A 20,653-nucleotide genomic window follows, 5' to 3' on the forward strand; every position below is an offset into this window, starting at 1 on the left:
GGTCTGTTTTAGTTCAGCTTTTCTTTCAACGTACAAAGAATGTGGCATGATCTTCCCCAAAAGTACAGCTTTATTTTGAAACACAAATGACTTTGGGGGTATTTAAAAATGAACACCATTAATTATGATGCATTTAAGTTAATTAAAACCTGTTTAGCAACCGTGTCCATTAACACATGAGACAGACGAATAACATGTGCTTGGACCAGCATAACCTGTGATTGCTGAGGAAGTTCCACCCCACCCTGACTTTCCTAACATAAGACACCCAAATGCCCAGGAAGGGCTGCAGCAACTTCTGAAGAGGTTTAAAGTGTCACGCAGATTCAGCAACAACAGTTATGGCACCTCTACTTCTTTTTTTTAGTCCCTGAATTTGCACTTGATGGTCCCTATAGCGTGGTTGTCCTGGCTCAACAGGAGCCAGAGCAGGAATATAAGGGCAGGCTGAAAACATCAAAGACATCATATCAGTCCCCTATCATCATCACCACCTTCTTTCCTCGTAGCATCAGTCTCACCAGGAGCCTTCTAAACTGACTGATTACACATTAGGGGCCAGATATACGCGTATAGTTTTGCACTGATCTCGTGAGGCAGACAGCCTAAGCTGTGCTCTTAACTGCATTGCACAGCTCTGTTGTAGTAACTAAAGGCACCTGGTTTTTAAAAATAATAAAAAAAAAAAAACAAACAACACACACACATGCACACCATAAAATACAGACAAAAATGCATTTCAACATGACAGAAAATAGAAATCTTCAAGTCATTAAAGTGTTTTCTTTGAGTTTCTGGCTTGGTACTGATGTATGTTAAGAGGATGTGGTAATAATCCCCAAAGCGTGCGTAACAAGTCCAGGACAGCCAGAGTTAAGGTTACACACTTAAATCTAAATATGATAAAAGGAGTTCACAGCTTAAAGTACCTAGAACGTGACTGTAAGGCTGCCCTGGAATGTTACTTGCTAGAAGAGAAAGTTTAAGAGGGGAAAATGTTCTGCGTCCTTTTAAATAAAGTTTCAGCTCACCTTGGATCAAGGTTCTGGAAATCATTAGTTTACTGCACGGGGGGTCAGAGTAAAGGTTATTTGCACATTTACACTTAGGTACCGATACAGTGTGTTCCTGGTTGTAAGCCCGTTTTAATTACTTGTGCACATGAGAACAGTGTACGTGTAGCTGCTCTTACACGGCCCCTCTCACCCAAACCTCTCACAGGCAATTTTTACAGGAGGTAACTGTTGTCGTCTGTAAGAAACGCGCTGGGGAACGGCGAACGTAGTGGTCAGCAGCCATGCGGATGTGTAGCAGAGCTGAAACGAAGCAGGTCACCTGAACGCCAGTTCAGTAAAGGCTCCGTCGAGTAGGTGAGGTGACCGCCCCTTCTGGTCTTTTGTTTTTTTGACCAGACAGAAGTCTGATGTTTGCATCACGTACGGCAATATTTCTTTCAAGTTGAGGTTCTGCCAGTATCAATAGAGTCCCGTTAACAAAAGCATCCCCTTTCTGTCAGGGATTTCTTCCAAAATTGTTTTTTTTTAAAAAATAATAATATAAATGTAGTCCTACATGTAAACTTCACTCCTGCAGCCCACTGTAATCCACCGCGTTATTCGTCCTTGTCATCATCTTTGGAGTTCCTCTGCAGGACAGGGCTCAGTTTGTTTTGCAAGACTGCCGCCAGTTTTTTTGAGGTCTTTTTCAGGAAAGCACTGCCAGGGTGAACGCTACTGACGTGCAGGTACAGGTCCTCCTGCGTGGGGCCGGTGTAGCCGCAATCCTCGCAGACGTAAAGTTTATCTCGCCTCTGTTTGTAGGCATATTGCTGCTGCACCCCGTGAATCTTCTTCAGGTGGGATTCCAGGGAACACCGCTGGGTGAATGCTTTGTTGCAGACCTCACATTTGTAAGGACGAATTCCTACAAAATGAAAAGACAGCGATAACTCTTCTGGTTTACGTTTATTACAGCCAAGTGAGGAATCAGCTAAGAGAAGGCTCTGTTTAACTAAATACTGAGCAAATTCCTAGCAGTAGGTAGCTGCTAGTCCAGGAAACTCTAAATAAGACATTTTACTTTCAGGCTAAAATCTTCAGGAACCATTTGATACATTGGGGAACACAGAAATGTTTTGGTAAGGCTCAGGCATATGCTGAAGCCAACAGGTGCCCATCAGCACTTTGGTGCCACAGAAGAAACCGTTATCCACTCTGGTGTAACCTACTCCTTAAAATATCTGACTGAGAATTTTAGCCCTGTGATTAGGTAAAGCTGCCGGTTCCAGCTAACCCTTCATCTTGGCACTGGTAATGAACGAAATCTTATATCTTGGTAAGTTGTTAATTTTTCTCTTCTAGTGAGCAAAGCTTAATAACACTTCAGTGGACGGCTGCCAAACACGAGCACTCAGCGATCGCAGCACTTCAAACAAGCAAGGCTGTTTTCACAGGATAGAGTTTTAATTATTGAGCTTACAGGCTCAGGTTCTAGGAAAGAAGTGCATTAAGATGAAAGAAAGACGTCTGCGTGCTCTGGAGAAAGGAAGAAGGGGCTGGCTTGTGATTTGAATGCCTGAACAGTTTCAGTATAAAAGAGACCGAGCAGTAGAGCATCCATTTTATCACCAGTCAGCGCTGATTTAACAACAACCCACCAGCACTTGAAGGGAAAATACTGTAGGGTTTACCAACACTAGAAAAACCCAAACACTGTTGTGATTTGACTTATTATGGAGTAGCTCAGTAAGTTTTCCAGCAAAGACCAGCCTTAAAACTGACAGAATGTTACCCCAAACCCTCTTCAGTCAGAGGAAGATCAGACCTAGGGTGAGTAATAGGCAGGCAAAAAAGGGTGAAGTGTAAAGCAGAGGTGTTCATATGGGCGGTTTTAACTTTGTAAGGAAATTGTGTTAAGTTCACAACTCGCTTGCTGTAATCTACCAGAAATCCCAGCTAATTAGGAGTTGCAATAAGAAGCACCTTGATGCTGAGTCGAGTCACCCCTCTCAGCATCTGCACGGGTCTAGACCTCTGTCAGTTGACCAGGAGCTGTGCCTCTTCATTTCTAAATTTCCTTTAACTGCTTATATCAGTTACTTTTTAACCTTTAACTCTGCTTATGCTGTGAATCTGGGCTGGCAGGCTCGCCTTTCCCACCCTGTGACACTACCTTGTTGTTGCAAAGTCCAGTTGCAAACAATTCCCACCGGGACACTGAAATTCAGTGAAGCAGGTGTCGACCAGCACCTGCTGCGCCAGAATGAAGCCCACGCTACCACTCGCAGCACCAGTATTCAAACATCGCCCAGCTTCCCTCAACAGCAATTGGGGGTAAAAAAAGTCACAACTGTGGCTCTTGCTGCACCGCTAGCTGTGCACCTGCTTCATTCTGCCTCATTCCATAAGCAAAGGGAAAAGGCAGTGCAGAGCAACCCCAAGCAACCAGCAGGTCCTGCAGGCAACAGCAAATGCGGAAAGGTGGAGCGCGCCCAGGAGACGTGGCGGCATCGTCCAGGTGCCCTGCAGTGCAAATTAAAAGCCTGCTGAGCGCAGCCAGCCTGGCTTGCCAGCAAGCGTCCTGCTTGGTGAGGATGGACTTGAAGGGCGTTTTAAACCACCACTTCCACTTTAAGGGGAAAAAAAAGGGAAAAAAAAGCAGCTTTCCCCCTGCTCCAGGTTAGCACGAGCGCTTCTGTGCACAGAGCATGGGGTGAGCACCCTCCTTCCAGTGTCTGAAATGCTTTGCTTTGACCCAAGCTCATTCAGAATGAGGACAGACCCTCACAGACCTGATTTTTAAATCGTCGCAGGATGAAAACCAGCCTCATAAACTACTGCCTGAGTTAAGACGAGTTCAGCACGCAGGCACGGGACGGTGCAGCGCTGCTTGCGGGCTGCCCGCAGACGCATCGCCTGGCTTCCCAAAAGCCGGAGGCGCAGCGTGAGCCACGCTCTGCTTTCTCCAGACAGCGCCAAAATCACACCACAGCCCCTTTCCACAGCCCAGCCCGCAGGGCCGGCTCGCACCACGGCAGGAGAAACTGCTGCTCGTTTCCTCTAGAGGGCAAAGCGTTTTCACCCAGCGCGTGGCTGGGGCTGGCGGGACCCAGGCGTGCTGGGAGATGGGTTCACACCGTTCCCTTTCCTCCACCACATCGCCGCTATGTATTTTTTTGCTAATTTTGGCTTACCTGGGCTTTGCATTTTCCCCGTGGATGCTCACCCTCCTGTCCCATCTCACCCCTTTCTCCCACCCCCCCGCCGAGCAGCCCGGAGCCCCCAGGCGCAGCAAGCTCACCAGTGTGGGTCCGGACGTGCCTTTTCAGATCAAAGGTGTCGTTGAAGCCTTTCCCGCAGAAGGTGCACAAGTGTCTCTTCACCTGGCTGTGGCACTTGATGTGGCGGTTGAGCATGCGCTGCAGGCGGAAGCCCTTGCCACACAGCTCGCAGGAGTGCACCATGGCATCGTTACAGGTGCCCGTGGTGAACTGGGGAAGGGAACGGGATCGGGTGAGTTGTATCGACATGGCAAAGACCACAAGAAAAAAAAAAAGACCTCATGCTTAGGGAGCAGCCCCCTCTCCACCACCTGCTGACCCCCTCCCGGGCTGTGCCACGAGCCCCCCAGCAGCAGGGACCCTCATCCAGCTGCATCCAGGACGCCTGCTTTGGCCACGAGCCCTGCCGGCAGCACCTCCGCTCCTCGCGCTTCTCCCCCTGCCTGCCTCAAGGAGCAGCGGTGATGCTGCCCGTTCCCGGCTCAGCGAGGTTAAAAAAAAAAGGAGCTGTGTCTGCACATGGGCTTTGCAGGGGATGGGGAAGTTCAGCGTGGCTGTGTGCAGCTTGAATCCCTCCCCAGCTGAAGGAGACCGAGCAGCAGACCCAAAAAAAGCCCCTCGGAGCGCAGGAGGAGCATCGGGAGGAGAAGCTGATGTCAATTCTCAACTCAGGGCTTCGGGAGAGATGCCAGGGTGCCCTGCAGCCTCCCCTTCGGAGATGCTCTCACAGCCAGCCACATCTTCCCCGGGGATGCCCCTCCCTGCAAATATCACCGGTTTCTGCTGGAGGTTTTTCACCAAAAAAAAAAAAAAAGTTAATGGTGTTTCTGGCTGCACAGGTAAATTTGGAGAGATAAACTGAAGCGAGGTTGTGCTGACTCAGTGGAGACTAAAACAATGGCACTAATCTCCTCCCATCGGTCCCCGTTGCTGGTTAATTAGCTTGAGAGTGTCATTATGGGTTAATCTCCTCATTCCCAGTTCTAACACCAAAAATATTGCGCCAACTCCATGACCTAACTTGACTAAGGGAGACATTGATGATTCAGCTCCTGGGAAGAGCATTCCTTACAACGAAAGTTTAATGTCTGGGATATGCAAACACTTCACTATTATTTTAATTATTCTCGGGGCAGCCGACGCGCTCGCTGCTGGCCACTCGAGCCAGGTGAAAGCAAGCAGAGCAGCAGCACCACGCACACGGCATCAGCACTCAGGGTGCTTTTGGCAAGTTTCTGTGGCATTTGTAGAAAGCCCAGCTCTGCAGGAACGAGGTTAACTACACAGGTCCTCTCCGTGGATTTCGATTTAATTTTTGCTAACAGCACAAAGTAAATTGTAAGCAGTGGGCTCAGCTCAAACAGCAGCAAAGCATGAAAAGAGGAATAGGTTTGGGGGTTCTTCTTCCTGAAGAGCCAGTTATTTTTCCTGCTCCTCCTCCTTCACTTACTCATGAAGTAACGTTACCTGAAATGGTTTGGAAAAGCCAAAAAAAAAAAAAAAAGCTAGCTGTGAGACATCAGGATGTGGAACTAGAGGGGCAGCAGAGGGAGAAGCACGTTGGGCAACAGGTAGGGCTCCACCTCACCTCGGCTGCATGTAAGGAGAGGAAAATGTAATGTTCATCACAAGATTGATAAATCTTGGCTGAAACCCTGTAATCCTCACAGACAGCGGGAACATTTACAGCTCCGTCCAGCAGAGTAGCAACCAGGGTTTAACGAGGTGCTAACTAGCCATGGCTAAAGGCATCTCCTCCTTCCCAGCACAGGGGTGGCCTGGGGGTCTGACTCCACCTCAAGGGGCAGCCGGCGTGCTCACAGATGGCCATGGTCCTGTGCTTCACATCCCACCACACCGGGCAGGAGTTTGGGGTCTGAGTGCCATGAGGAGCCCACTCCCCATTTCCCCTCACATCCTTTGGGGTGAAAGCACCGCCCTGCCTAGGGGACCCGGCCTGTCACAGCTCCTGCCCGTGGGCTTCCCAGGTTGAGATAAGCACCAAGACCCAGCGAGGTGCCAAGAGGACCTCTCCCAGGCGCTGCCCTGATAAGCCAAGAGGGCACGGGGCTGCCGGGAAGCCTCCCCGAGGGGGTGGCCGCTGGGCCACCACCGGGGAGAAGGGCTCTGGAGGAGGCCCCATGCAGAGGGCCAGATCCACCCCCGTCCTATGTCCCATGGGGCACGACTCCTCACGCTGGTGCTTCCTCCTGGGTTCGCAGCCAAGCAGGTCAGGGGCGGCACGGCCCTGGGCAGGGCTAAGGGAAGGCAAAGGGCGCTGGAAGATTACGGTACGCCGCTCGCCAGGCTTGCCCCAACGCCACCATCCTGCTCCTGGGGGGCATCCAGCCTGGTTTGCGGGCTGGGTGCCGGCACCTCGCACGAACGGAGCTGAGCTCGGTGCCGGGTGCCCCCCACCACCCCCCCTCAATGTGGGGTCACCACAAGGGAGGACGCCCATGCCAGTTACCTTGATTTTTGACCTGACCACGGGGCGCTTCACGGCCAGGTCCAGCAGCATCCCCCCGGCCGTGCCCAGGTCGGCGGGGGCCGGCTGCGGCGTCGGGGGGTCGCTGGGCTCGGCGTCCCTCGTCCCGCTGCTGCCGCTGCTCTCCAGGCTGCAGCTGTCTTCGTAGCCCAGAAGGACGCAGCCGACGCCGCCTGCAGCGGGGCCGAGGGTGGGGATGGGGAGAAGAGGGAGAGCGAGAAGCGGAGCGGGATGAGGAATGGGGAGCAGAGGCGGCGTGAGGGGAGATTGGGGGGCAGCGGGGGGCAGCGGGATGGGGCCCCCCAGGGCCGTGCCGTGGGCAGGGGCTGTTTAACCTGCGGGCGGGCCCCGGGGCAGGTTCCCCGGCTCGCTCCGCAATCGGAAACTCAAACACGGACGGTCCCAAAGTTCAAACAAGCCAGCTCCGCTCCGCCGCCTGCCTGCCCGTTATACCCCGGGCAAGGGCAGGCGAGGAGGAAGAGGAGGAGGAGGAGGAAGCAGCGGGACGGGGGCAAGCCGGGAGGACCCCCAACCGCATTTTGCCCCACACACACCACCCCACGCCTCCCACCCAAGACGGGGGGCTCCCAAACCCCTCCCTGGGGGAACGGGCTGTGAAGCTCAGGGCTCCCCTTTCCCCACCGCCCCCTTTTTTCCCCAGGGGGGGCAGCGGTGCTCGGGGGTCGCTTCCCCTTCCCCGGGGGGGGGACACAATGGGGCCGGGCGCTGCCTCACCTGGGATGTAGGTGTCGGCTCGCTCCTCGTCGGGCAGCCCAGCCCAGCTCCGCACGGCCGGCTGCGGGCTCCGCCGCTTGACCAGGAAGGCTCTGGGCATGGCGAGGGCAGGGGGCACGGCTGGGCACGGCTGGGCACGGCTGGGCACGGAGCTTGTCCCCCCCCGCCGGTGGCCGCCACCCCGGCGGGGAGCGGGCGCTGCGCTGCCGCCCGGAGCGGGGAGGGGAGAAGGGGAGGGTGCGAAAAGAAAAGAGAGAGAGAGAGAGAGAGAGAGAAAAAAAAAAAAAAAAAAAAAAGTGAGGGGAGAGAGAGAGGAGGAGGAGGTGGTGGTGGAGGGGGGAAAGTTTCATAAGGTGGAATAGAAAAATGCACCAGGAAACTTGGGAAGGAGCATGCGTGCTGCAAACATAACGGTGTCAACAAGTCTGCCTACCTGTCCGACCGGTTGGAGCGGCCGAGCTTTGTTCCAGCCCTTCCTAAGGCATGAATGTTTGCAAAAGAATTTTCACGGCTGAAAATTAAGAAAAAAAAAGAAAAGAAAAGAAAAAAAAAAAAAAAAAACGCACGCTGTTGCTGCCTCATCTCCGCAGCCCCCCCTCGCTGTGGGGTGCCCCCCACCCATGGGTGCTGCCCCCGGGGGTGAGCGGCCGGGCCTTGGCCCCCGGGACGGCAGCGGGCAGGGAAAGTTGTTGGTGTTATTATTATTATTTTATTTTTCTTAATGACAAGCTTTTCTTCTGGGAAGGAGGAAAAAATAAAAACTTAAAAAAGGCTTTATTTCTTTATTTTATTGTAGTTCGTTTCAAATGAGAAACGTGTCAAGGCCTCGGTTTTTTCTCTCTATCCTCCCCCCCCTCTTTTTTTTTTTTTTTTATTTGCCTCTTGTCCTCTCCCCCCTCTTCCCGAAGTGGAAATGAAACAAAAGAAAAGAGGACGGGTGGGGGGAAGGAAGCACAAGAAACAGAAGAAAACCCACAAAACTCTGCTGAGGAGCCTCCCGAGCGCCGCGGAGCCCGCGCACGGCGTGTCCTTGAACATTTACCAACACCCAGGGGTGCTTGCTCCTGCCCTCTGCCCGCTGTTTCCAAGCCTTCCTCCCCAGGCACATCCTCACGGGTTGCTGGGGCTGTGTGTGGAGAGCTGCCTCCTGCACGGGGAGGCCTTGCGGACGGCATCGCTCCCCCCCAAAATTGCCATTTTCCTCCCAAAGAGCATGGGGAGATGACGGGGGGGCTCGCTGTTTGGTGGCAGGGGATGGAGTTGGGGTTTTTTGGAAGGGACGTGCCCTCAAATGTGGCAGGTTCCCGTGTGTCCATCCAGACCCCGGGGCCAGGACCTGCAGCATTTGCCCTGTGGTGCCCCATGGCCCGGGAAGGTCTCAGGGCTGAGCATCCCAACCCCTGGGGTTCCTGGCTAGCCACATTTTGGCAGGGACCCCCCTGCTGCTCCCGGGGGCACCGCAGCACCCGCGGGCACTGGGGGAGAAGTGACCTGAGCGTGCCTTCGGGGGGATACCGCACATAAACCTCCCCTTTCTGCCTTCCTCTTTAAGGCTATGTAATTCCTCTGTTATGTCTGCGATTTTGCTCCAGGTCAAGATACAACTACACGGCTTTTAATTGATTTTTTTTTTTTTTTGCAACGCTTTCAACTTGAGGTTTCTTTTATTTCAACCACTCCTTGCCTTTTAAGCCAACGGAGGCAGCAAACGTCATTAATCACGACACTCCTGAATGAAGAGCTTGCTGTGACTCCTTCAGGAGTGTTCCTGGCTTCTTCAGACCCTGCTTTGAGGTTCCCACTCAGCGAGGTACCGGGGCTCGCTCTCCACTTTAATTGGGTTCTCCAAGTCGGACGTGCGCTTACATGCATGGCTGAATCAGGAACTTGGTTGTTTATTATTATTATTATTATTATTATTATTATTATTATTATTATTATTATTATTATTACTATCAGCTCTGGAGCCCTAACAAGCAGTCAGGGCTGCCGTGTGCCCAGCGCTGATGGCACAGGGAGGAGAGGAGGTTCTGCAGCCTCCGACAGGGTGAGAGGAGCAGGATGGAGAGGTGGCACGAGGAGACACCACCCGGATCAGACGGAGCACCTGGTGGTGGGCTGCCTTTTCCTTGAGCCAGCAGGGGACTGACCATACCTTGGTGTTGCTTGGACTTAGCCCACTCTGCTCTGCGTGCAGCATTTCTGCCCCAAACTGGCTGCAGAGCTTTGGGGACATGGGGGAAAGGGGCAGGGAGCATCCCCCATCCAGCTCCTGGATGCTGAAGGAAGGAGCAAGAGGGCGAGCATCACTCCTGCACCACTCACTGCTTCAGACACCTCTAAGCCTGTTGGGAAGCAGGAGGCAAACACTTCTTTGCCTAAAATCACCATTCCTAGCTGTTATTTAATCACACGTCTCCCGGTGTCCTTCCCCACTGAAACGCTGCAGAAACGCTATGTGCACAGCCCCAGCACCCTCGTTACTTAATAAATAGCAACGCTAACGAGATAATGGCACACAAACCTTTCTGTAGGATCTTGTTTCATTTTCAGCCTTGCTTGGGTGTGGAAGAAAATCCAGTATGTTAAATTAACATTTTGGGTGTAAATCAAATTAAACGTACAAAACGCCCTGTAGGGTCAAAGCACAATGGGACCCACCCTTACATATTTGACTACTAAAATGTGTTTCATTTGACTCAAATCATTTGGGAGTGAGAAGGGAGAGAGATGGGATCAAACAATGCATCAGCCACGCGATGCTGTCGCAATCACAACCCCCTCCATCCCAGGCAAACCCTTGACATGGGGACGGACTGACATGGGGCACCGCTCCTGCCTGGAGGGCTCCCTTTCACTGCCAGCATCGGCCTGGTGGATATAATAAAGAAATAAAGTGGAGAAAGTGGAAAACTTCATGTCCTTCATCTCCCGGGTGCTGCAGTGTGACCCGGGCTGCCCCATGTTGCCGGCTGCTCCCTGTCTGGCTCCCCCCTGCTTCTCCCAGAGGGATTTTGGGAGAGTCAGGGATGGGGCTGGATGTCCAAATGCCACCTGGCATTTTGAGAGAGCACCTGGCTTGGCACCTCGAAGGCTCCACGTGCACCCTGTGCAGCAGGACGGGGAGCTGGACGGGAGAAGCCGCTCTCCATCCTGGGACGAAAAGCTCGCGGTCCTACAGCATCCCCCTGGGGACAGCCCAGCCGGACGGGGCCTCTCTCCTGTGCCACGCAGAGGAGGGAGCCCAGGGAGCAGCCAGGGCAAGCGGGACGCAGCAGGCACCGGCATGGGGGTGAAAACACCTCCCCGGGCTGGGGCTGTGTGTGCTTCCCTGCCCGCTTTCAAAGCACCCCACCGCGCTGACTCACCGGGCTCCCGGCTCCCGGCCTCCCACATCCCCTGCCACTCCCAGCGTCTCCCTGTCTTTCTCCACCGATACCTCCGCTTCCTTCCCGCTCCCCTCCCGGCTTGGCGCTGTCTCCCCGGCCGCCCACTCGCCGCGGCTCTGCTCCCTGGGGCACCCAGCGGCGCCCCGGCGAGGTGCGGTGCTGCCGCCGGGCTGGATGCGGCAGGCACCAGTACCGAAAGCCCACCTGCAAGTCAGGGGCTGAGGAGATTTGGGAAAGCTGCTCCTCGTTAATGTTCCCGCTGTGCTCAGAAAGCCACCACCAGCTTTATTAGGGACCAGTGTCAACCTCCCAAAGTAACATCCACACGAGGCAGAGCCCCCCTGGCTCCCGAGGTGACCTGGTGGTGCCGTGGTCTCGGACTTTTCCTCAGGGGACACCTCAGCAGCACCCGGCCACCAAGGCGATCAGCAGCACCTGCTCACCCTCTCCCGCTGCTTTCATCCCCGATGGGTTCTGCTGACTCCCTTCTGTGGGGAGATGCTTGCTCAGCACATCCTGCTCAGCTCCCCTCGCCCCCATATTTCTGCATCCCCGTGTCACGGCTTGGCCGGTGCGTGATCCTGTGGGGTGACACCCCAAAAAAGCCACATTTTGCCTACAGTCGGTCACCCGGCTTGGGAAAGCTCTCCCTGAGAAGTATGGCATTGGCTGGTGGGAGAAGGCTGGGGTCTGACCCCGTCAGCCCTCTAGCTGGGTTCCTAAAAATACCGAGCGTGCTCTCAGGACGGGCTTCCAATCCCCGCTTCCTGCAGCTGGCACGCGCCGATAAGGCACTGCTCGGGGGCTAACGGGTGCGCCTGAGCCTCTGCGGCAAGCTCCGGCATCCCCCCCTCAACCCAGACCTCCCCGGGGGAGAAAATCCCCGTATGGCACCTCTGGGGCTCGGGGGGAGACTTCCTCATTCCTGCAGGATGACCGGCGGCCATAAAACCCATTGTATGCATATGTGGCACTTCTTTACCCTCTCAGGCGGGTGGGAGGGCACCTCGGGGAGCAGCGGGGTGCCCTCCCTGCCACCCCTGCAGGTTTCCAGGGAGCGCTTATAAGGGCGCAGAGAGACAGGGATGAGCTGGAGGAAGAAATAACTGCCCCGAGCTGGGCCGGGGGATGCTCGGAGCAGTTAACTCGGTTGCAGATGGAGCTTTCCCGGTGCTCCCTGCAGGGACCCAGCGCGCTGCCGCAGCACAGCGTCTGTCCAAACATGCCCAGAGCCAGTTACCCATCAGCGCAGGCACCCGCTGCCTGGAAAATCGCCCCGGGAGCTCCCGGCTGCCGCTCCCAGCCAGGCAGACGGAGGCCAAATCTGGACTTTTGCTCCCTCTGCTCCTGCACGGCCGTGACCCCTCTGTCTCCGGCTGGGTTTGAGGGGGGACGAGTGACTTGGAGACGGATCTGCCCCTCGGGGGCACCCTCACCCTGCACCGACCCCGGAGAGACCCCAATTTGCCCCGTGCAGCCCTTTTGCCTCCGGGGGGAGAGGGGCAGCTGAGCCAGGCCACCACCCCAGCCAGAGGCTTGGGTTTAACCTCGCTGGGGCAGAGGATGACCCCAAATCTTTTTTATACACAGATAAATCCTCCCTGTCCTTGGGGAGCCCACAGAGCTGGGGGTTTCTGGGGATGAGGACTGGGATGGGGACTGGAACTGGGACTGGGACAGGGACGGGACCTTCCCCAGGAGCAGCAGCTCGGCTTTTTCCAGCAGAGCCACCTTTGTCATGCAGGCTGCGGGGTGATTGCTTTCAGGATTACTCTGCCAACGGTTCTTTTTTTTTTTTTTTTTGCACAACGGTTTTTATCACCAATGCCTTTTACAATGTTTACCAGAAGGGGGAGAAAAAAAAAAAAAAAAAAAAAACAACTCCACACACCTTCGGAGCGTCCCTGCCCACCCCGAGCTCCCAACAGCGCTGCCTGTCTGCGGACAAGGGTCTGTGAAATTGCCACCAATATAATTATCAAGTGTTGTTTCCACATCCTCCTCTTGCCACCGTGCCGCTAGACTTTGGCCTCGACCTGCGTTTCACCCGCCTGTCCCTGCACCAAGGGGGGGGCCCAGGGGAAGCTCCTCAGCCCGGCACCCGCTCTGGCACCCCAAAACTCCCCAAAAACATGGGAGGTGTGGAAAAAGCAGGGAAGCTGTGCTGTGGGGAAGGCGGGGTGATGTGGAGCAGCGGGGTGACAGCAGCTGAGCCCACGGCTTGGTTTTCCTGGAGCAGGGGCGCAGCGGGGCTCGCTGGCTAACCTGTAACCAGCCATCGCCGGCTGTAAAACCCTCGGCACGCTCGCACCGGCTTCCTCTGGGGCGTCCGCCCTCCCCTGGGAAGGAGGAAGAGCAAAGGCAAACCGAGATGAGAAGTAACTGTTTGACACGGCGCCCTGCCAGGGCAGGGGGAGGTTGGGGCGCCCTCGCTTTCTGCCGCCCTCATGGGTTTTTCTTTTTCCATTCATTCCAATTTATTCTTGAGCCTGCACACACAGAAGCCCTGGGCTGCTCTGCCTCTTAATTACAGAGTGAGGACGTGAAACCTTTAACACATTTACCTTTTTTTTTTGCCCCCCTGTTATTTTTTTTTTCCTCGTCTTCTCGTGCTCTCAATGCAGCACCCCCTACCCTGCGGATTCCGCAGAAAAACGTCCTGCCCGCCCAGGTAGGCTGCACCCGAACAACGTCCACGTTGCTGCAATCACATCTGTTGGCGCTGGGGGGTGGGTGGGGGGGAGATAATTACATTTCTCAGAAGGGAAACGCTATCACGGTGAGAAAAAAAAGAGCCCACGACACGCTGGTGATCATTTCGCCCCTGTTATCAGTGCTGCTATAATAGGAAAGGCGACGCTAATGGCAGCAGGACGGCGCGCTCCCCTCTGCTGCTGGCTCAGCTCCATCCCCGAGGCTCTACATCTGCCCCTGCCGTATTTCACAGGGCTTTCCCTGGGATTTACGGTGACTGCTGGCCTGCTTGGGCAAGCCATGAGCAAGTGCCCCATTGTGTGGGGTCCCTGGTGGCAAGGCGAGGGTTGAGCTGCCGCTGCCGTCCCCTTTCCCTCGCGGTGCTGCCACCGCGCCTTCACGCGCCTCCACGCCTGTGGGATGGGGCTGCAGATCGTCGGGGAAGCCTTCCCGACACCGAAACGGCGTCTCAGCCTCATTAGGGAGACTGGCAGACGCCTGTGTAAGAGGGGAAGGGAGGGGGCAAATGAGGCCCGGGGATTGCACAAGCCTCGTTTTCTTAGGAAACCGGGATAGAAATGCCCCCCAAGCACTGGCTTCTGACGCGTTATCCAAGATAACCGTCGAGATCTGAGCTGTTTGCCCAGGGGGGAAATGGCCTTTAGCTTTTTGCCGTCCCTGCTGCATGTGAGCAAACCCTCTGCTGACGGATCAGCAATCCCTGCCCGTGCGCTGACGCGTGCCGCTGTGCCCAGGCTAGCAAAGGAGGAGCGGAGACACAGGAAACACAACGCCGAAGACGGGCATGGACACAACACCCCGGGAACCTTCCTTCAGCAACCACCGCGTTTATTTGAGGAAACCTCATGTGGAGAGGAGCCAGTAGGGCCAGAAAATAAATACATAGGCCCTCCTAAACCACGCTTCCCTCGGCACTGGCTCAGCCTCTGCTTCGCTCCCTGCTCAAGCACATCAGCAATGTGGCTTGACTCCCTGCAGGAAGCCACCAGCAGCTTGCCAGTCACACACGCTCCATCGGCCCCACAAGCCCTTTGAGACATCTCTGCGAAGGGCTGAGTTGTTAAGATTGCATTTGTTGCAGGGAACTCTGAAATCTCCTTTTTTTTTTTCTTTTTTTTTTTTTTTTTTCCCCCTTCTGTTAATGGCCATTGCTTTCGCCTGTGGTATCACCGTCGGGCACCTCTGCCTCCCTCCCACGCCACCCCCATTCTGTCTCTGCAGCACGCCCTGGCTGTGTGCATGCTGCCAGGCTGCACGATCCGGCTGGAAAACACTCCTGCGGGACAAGGAAAGCGGGCTTTTCCATGCAGTTGCCAGACCTAGTTGCCAGCCTGGCCCACAGCTGGGTTTTCCACTAGGTCACCTCCTCAGCAAGCCTTCCCCGAGCACAGAAGGAGAGCCACCAGAAGAGGAGAGCAGGACAGCAGAGTGAACCTGCGGAAGGCGAGCCCTGTGGCAATCCCTGGTCCTTGGGAGGGATGGAAAGAGAACACGAGAACACCTTAAGCCAGAGCTCCCCTGTGAAACCACATCCTGAATATTCCCCGTCTGGGGTTTTAGCCCCTCGAGTGATTAATGCCAGGCTCGGGCAGAGGCACTCGGCTCCCAGCTGGGGTGAGCCCTTCCACGGTGCCCAGGGCACTACACGCTGGCTCACATCCGCCGTGCAGCTGGCTCGACCCAGTTCTTGGCACTCCAGTGGCGTTGGCTGCGCTACAAGCACTTTATGCATAAGTCTTAATAACAGTAAACACACTGATGTGAGCAAAACTATTATACTAAATTGAAATGTTATCATTCCCATTAATTTCGCCTTTCATTTTAATCACATTTGTTCAGCAGACAGATGAAGAAGATTATAACGAGGAAGGGCTGGCTTCACACATCTGGTTTGCCTCCTCTGCTCAGGGCTGGGCTGGGGACGTGACATGGCTGCCTCCGTGCAGCAGAGGGTCCCATTCACGTCCCAGAAGCTGACTGCAGTGCAGCACTGCCAAGCTCTACCTGGACGTATCTGAGCCTGTTTTACAGCTAGGGACTGTGGTAGCTGCCGAAGTTGAAAATCTTTGTGCCCACAGTCCTGCCTGACGGAGAGCAGCAGCAAATGCCTGGAAAAAAAAAAAACAAAAAACAAAAAACAAAACAAAACAGGAAAGAAGTCAGCGATAAGACTACGCCTTTCACAATAAACCTTCCACCTGACGGTTCACTTGTGGTTTACAGAATTCATGAGCTGAAAGCAACATCTGGACAGCAATGGTTGTCCACAGATTTGCCCGGATCCTTTCTGAATCTGTAGATAAGCTCAGCTTCTGCAGCACACGGGGCTGGCTTCCACAATTTGCTCATACATCATGGAAAAATGTCCTTTTTGGTTAAGCTTGCTGTCCATATCCACCTACCTGGCTACCATGGTAGTGTGGGGAAGGGTGAGCGGTTGTTCTCTGACCTCCTTCAGGATTTACAGAGCTCATGGGGTATCCCACCTCCCTGCTGGACATCCCTTTGCTTGGGAAATTCCCAAGTGTCACCTTATACTGAGAGGGTTGTTGGGCATTGGGATGGGCTGCCCAGGGCAGTGGTTGGGTCTCCATCCCTGGAGGGCTTTAAAAGATGTTTAGATGTGGAGCTCAGTGATATGGTTTAGTGGAGGACTGGTCAGTGTTAGGGCAGGGGTTGGACTGGGTGATCTCGGAGGTCTCTTCCAGCCTAGGTGAGCCTGTGATGTTGCTGCCCTGTATCTGTGTTTGCAGATTTGTGGTGTTACACAGCAGATGGTGACTGCTCACACGCTCCTCGCTGTTTGGGAGCCAGCCTCTTGCTACCTCCACAGCAGCCACAGGGATTTTCGTGTGCTATAGGGTAAAAGCGCCCTGAAACACAGCGCCTGAAGCCCTCCGCACGGCTCTGTGTGCGAGGCAAGGAGCTCCGCGTGCCATAACAGCAAAAAATAAAACACAACCTTCTCGGGCTCAGAAAAAAAACCTTTTTATTTGCTTTTCACACCAGCGGCCCCGACGGGCGGGAGGGGGCGGCCGCCATTTTGCGACACCCCCCCCCCGCATCAAGATCCTTCCCCCCCCGCCGCTCGGCGCTCGATTGCTCATGCCTAGCTCGACGCGCTCGGCGCTCAGCCTGGCCGCACCTCCCCCATCCACCCCCACCCCCCTCCAACGGCCGCCAACGGCCGCTCGCGCGCCCGGCCCGGCCCGGCAACGGCCCGGCTGCGGGAACGGCGGCGGCGGCGGCGATGTCGAGGAGCTCCCGGGCGGTGCTGGCCGTCACCGCGCTCCTCTCCGCCGCCACCGTGGCGGCCGTGCACGTCCAGCAGCGGCGGGAGCAGGAGGTGAGCGGGGCCGCTGGGACGGGGGGGGCGGGGGAGGGAGGGGGGGAGAGAAGCCACGCCCCCGCCGAGCGGGCCACGCCCCCTCTGAACAGGCCACGCCCCCTCTGAACAGGCCACGCCCCCCTCTGAACAGACCACGCCTACATGGACCCGTGGCCACGCCCACATGGCTCGGCCCCCGCCCCTCACCTGCAGGCTGAAAGGGGGCGTGGCTCCGTCTCTCTTGGCCACGCCCCTCACCTGTGGCCACGCCCCCTCGGTCTCTCCCCCGGTGCCTCAGGCCGCGGCGCGCAGTGTGCGCCCTGTGGGGAGGCGGGCGGGTGGTGGGCGGGGGAGCCCCGCGGCCCCGTGTCAGGTGTGGTGGTGGGCGGGGGGCGGGCAAAGGCGACCCAGGGCAATATGTTCAGAAGGGACAAGCTGCACGTGGTAGAAACGTGGGCAAAAAGCTGGTTTTAACTCTGCCAGTGAGCCCAGCAAGTGCTAGGATGAGGGCACGCATCTGGTTTAAACGTAGATGTTTTAAATCACACCAAACACACACCACAAAATCTTATGTTAAATGTCTTTTACTAAAGGTCTGAAGTAGTCAGGAGCTACAAACCTCACAGTTCAAGCTGCCAATCCACACCGCAGCTCAGGTGCCTGTTGCTGTGCCATCCGTAATGACAAGATTACATTTTATCCTAGAGATATTGTCTCTGTCAGCACTTAAGAACAAGGGATCTTGGAAGATGAGACTGATCTGAGAAGGAAAGAGGTGCTTTAGGTTGGAAATTGGGAAGAAATTCTTTACCAAAAGGGTTGTTAGACATTGGAACAGGCTGCCCAGGGAAGTGGTGGAGTCACCATCCCTGGAAGTCTTTAAAAGACGTTTAGATGTAGAGCTTAGGGATATGGTTTAGTGGAGGACTGGTCAGTGTTAGGTCAGAGGTTGGACTCGGTGATCTTGGAGGTCTTTTCCAACTTAGATGTTTCTGTGATTCTGTGATAAAGAGGTAACAGGCATAGAGAAGTCCTCAAGGAAATAAGTCGCTCTACCATCCAAGCAGGATCTGCTTATCACGAAGTACACAATGCCGTGGGCAACAGGCTAAACAAGTCATGAGAAACCAAACGCTGAGCACCTGCTCATCCTGAGCGCAGTGCCCTGGTGTGTAGGGACTGCATCCGAACTCAAATCATGGGTAAACGGTTCTGTAACCTGCATTCCTCCAGCATATACAACGTCTTTAATAAAAAGAGCGTCATCCACAAATGAGCTGATATGGGTGATGCCCTCTGGTTGATTCATATATTTCTAACGATATCAGGAAGTAAATGGGGACTTGCAGCTCTTTGCGTGTTCCTCTTGTTGTTTCATTTGCAAAATACTGTTAAATAGCTTTGGTTGTTACACCTGAGGCCATTTCTGTCTGGGTAAATGCTACCTCTACCAAATGCTGCTTAATTTATTGACAACGATGGGCAATTTTCTCCCCATGGGTCTGTTTTAATACATTTTCCCATAACTAGAAGCAGCCGTTACAGTGGGTAGGCAATGTTTTGCTGCCTGCAGATAGGCAGTTTTGCTGAGTTTCCTAGAGATGAAAGGGCCAAAGGATCCAGTTGGTCAGTGGAAAACCTTTTTGGGGGGCAAAAATTTTTTTTTTGAATATGTGAATTAAAATGTTGTCCCTTGCCACAAAAAAAAAAAAAAAAAAAAAAAAAAAGTAACCTATTGTTTTCTATCCATCCAAATACCCGGGTGAGGGCACAGCCTCTGAAGGCCAGGAAGGGAAAAAGAATTGCATGGCTACAGGCAAGCTCCCACATCTTGCACTGGGCAGCATGCCTGGGTCTGTCTTCCCTCCCGAAAAAACCCTCTTCTCCCAAAATGTACATCTGACAGAGGAGTTCAGAGGTGCCTGAGCTGTATATTTGGGGATGGGTTAGCACAGCCTCTAGAGTTAGAAGAGATCTCCCCAGCAGCTGAAGGTGATGCAGATTATGTACTTGCAGGGATAGGAGCATTCTTCGAGATGCTGCTGCTGCAGAAGCAAAGCCAAAATGCTCGGTTTTATGTTACCAGCAATCAGTTAAAACTTGATGTGAAATGCTACTCAGAAAGCCTAAGGCTCAAAGCTTGTATTTTTATAAATGAAACCTGAGATTTTCGTTTTATAATTCTGAATTTTCAAGTCCGGTTATAATGGCTTCTGGTTTAAGGAACCCAGTTCTTTAGGTAACGCAACGGAAATAAGTAACGTGGATATTCTGCCCTCGCGCATAATATTTTCTGACAAGCTTCTGACTATTGCTTTGACACCTAGTAAATGTCTGAACATGTAAAAACGCCTGCCTGCCCCGGGAACCCCAGCCCAGCTGAGAAGGACGCCTCGCACAGCCTCCGAAGTGCTGCGGGAGTGGCTGGGTGCCTGCACCCGGAGCCCACCGAGGTCGCTTTGTGTTCCTCTGCAGAACCAGGCCCAGCTGCTGTCCCCTGCGCAAGGTGCCCAACCAGTTAAACCCTCACTGTGGTCTCCTTTCCTCCCAGAGCCACTGTCAGTCTTGGCATCTCCATCCCGTGCCTTAGTCTCACCATCCCTCCTTTTATATCTCTCTGCTGCCTTGCCTGCTCCCAGGCGTGTAGAGCTGCAGTCCGAAGAGCTGGTTCCCGGATAGTCCCTCCCCTCCTTTTCCCCATCCCAGTCCCCGTCACTAGTTTTGGTTTCGCTCATTCTGCGTTCACCTGGTGAGACATGAGGGTCGAGCATTTCATTAGCTGAGTAAGAAAGCCTTCCAGGTAGCAGACACAGGCAAGTATAAGGAGGAAACAAAGACTACATAGGATTTTCTTAGGGTTTTTTACATTCCTTTGGTGGCCTACCCATCTATGTGCAAACCACCAGTCTGTGTTGCACAATTTATTTATAGCAAACATTTTTGGTAAAGGGTTTGTATAGCTTTTGAATGAAGTGCCATCGTTTTTCAAGAGCTTGGCATAGACAGGCTGTGGGACTTTTACCTTCCTTGCAGCAAGAGTTTACCAGCCTTTTTTGGTTTGTTTGTTTTATAAAGAATAAGACATAAGCAGAAAGAAGCAGGTGAAGACAAACTGCATTTTTTCTTAAAATTATTATCAGTTTGCCACCAAATTCTCTCCAAGCAGAGGTACAAGGCTGTTACAGGTTGTGTGCATCCTGCGCAGCATGGGAGCTACTGGTGCAAAGCATTTCTTTGCCCAATGTCTCTCCTGCTCAGAAAATGCATCCATCTGAAGCGAGTACAAACAAAGTGGGTTTGGTGCAACACCATCAACACCAGGTGCCACCTCCTGTAGTTTTAGTTTTAAGTGGTGTGGCTGCAGGAGGTGGCAGAGGACTAAGGTTTGCAGAGGCAGCAGGGCAAGGCAAGCGCTTCTGCGGGAGGGACTGGAGCTGGGGTGGGATTGGTCACTCTCAACCAAACAGGCTGTAATGAACCCTGTCCCTTTGTGCTTTCAGAGGCTGCACAGAGGAGTTCTCAGAGATCTGGAGCGACAACATCAGAAGAAGGAGAATATTCGCCTGTTGGAAGAGCAGATTGCTTTGACAAAGCAGCTTAAAGAAGAGAGAGACAAGATGCTCATAGAGAAGAGCTCCCAGCAGTCCTAGGCAGGACCTGAGGCATTCGAGGTTTGACTAAAGGCGTTTGGAGATGATTTGTGTCTAACTACTTGCATT

At 54.0% G+C, this 20,653-nt stretch overlaps 2 protein-coding genes across 2 annotated transcripts; one reads left to right on the forward strand and one right to left on the reverse strand.

Moving 5' to 3' along the window:
* Positions 1 to 721: 721 nt before the first annotated feature.
* On the reverse strand, positions 722 to 7,749 carry OVOL2 (ovo like zinc finger 2). The gene is made up of 4 exons (XM_084514814.1): positions 7,503 to 7,749; positions 6,750 to 6,940; positions 4,300 to 4,489; positions 722 to 1,923 (listed from the first exon to the last, which is right to left on the reverse strand). Exons 1-4 carry the CDS (start codon positions 7,600 to 7,602, stop codon positions 1,613 to 1,615), a joined length of 792 nt encoding a protein of 263 aa, XP_084370940.1. The 5' UTR covers positions 7,603 to 7,749; the 3' UTR covers positions 722 to 1,612.
* A 9,015-nt stretch (positions 7,750 to 16,764) lies between these two features.
* PET117 (PET117 cytochrome c oxidase chaperone) lies at positions 16,765 to 20,584 on the forward strand (the record flags this gene model as incomplete). The annotated part of the gene is made up of 2 exons (XM_084514832.1): positions 16,765 to 16,952; positions 20,435 to 20,584. The coding sequence occupies exons 1-2, from the start codon at positions 16,857 to 16,859 to the stop codon at positions 20,582 to 20,584; spliced, it is 246 nt and encodes an 81-aa protein (XP_084370958.1). The 5' UTR covers positions 16,765 to 16,856.
* Between the last annotated feature and the right edge of the window lie 69 nt (positions 20,585 to 20,653).

The sequence above is a fragment of the Aythya ferina genome (genome assembly GCF_964211825.1).
Source record: "Aythya ferina genome assembly, chromosome: 3".
NCBI classification, from domain to species: domain Eukaryota; kingdom Metazoa; phylum Chordata; class Aves; order Anseriformes; family Anatidae; genus Aythya; species Aythya ferina.

Excerpts from the sequence above, each read along its gene's own strand:
- OVOL2 (XM_084514814.1), bottom strand. The coding sequence starts at position 7,602 with ATGCCCAGAGCCTTCCTGGTCAAGCGGCGGAGCCCGCAGCCGGCCGTG. Across the intron at positions 6,941-7,502 it reads AGCCGACACCTACATCCCAG|GCGGCGTCGGCTGCGTCCTT; the intron begins GTGAGGCAGCGC and ends GCCCCGCTGCAG. Across the intron at positions 4,490-6,749 it reads TGGTCAGGTCAAAAATCAAG|TTCACCACGGGCACCTGTAA; the intron begins GTAACTGGCATG and ends TCCCTTCCCCAG.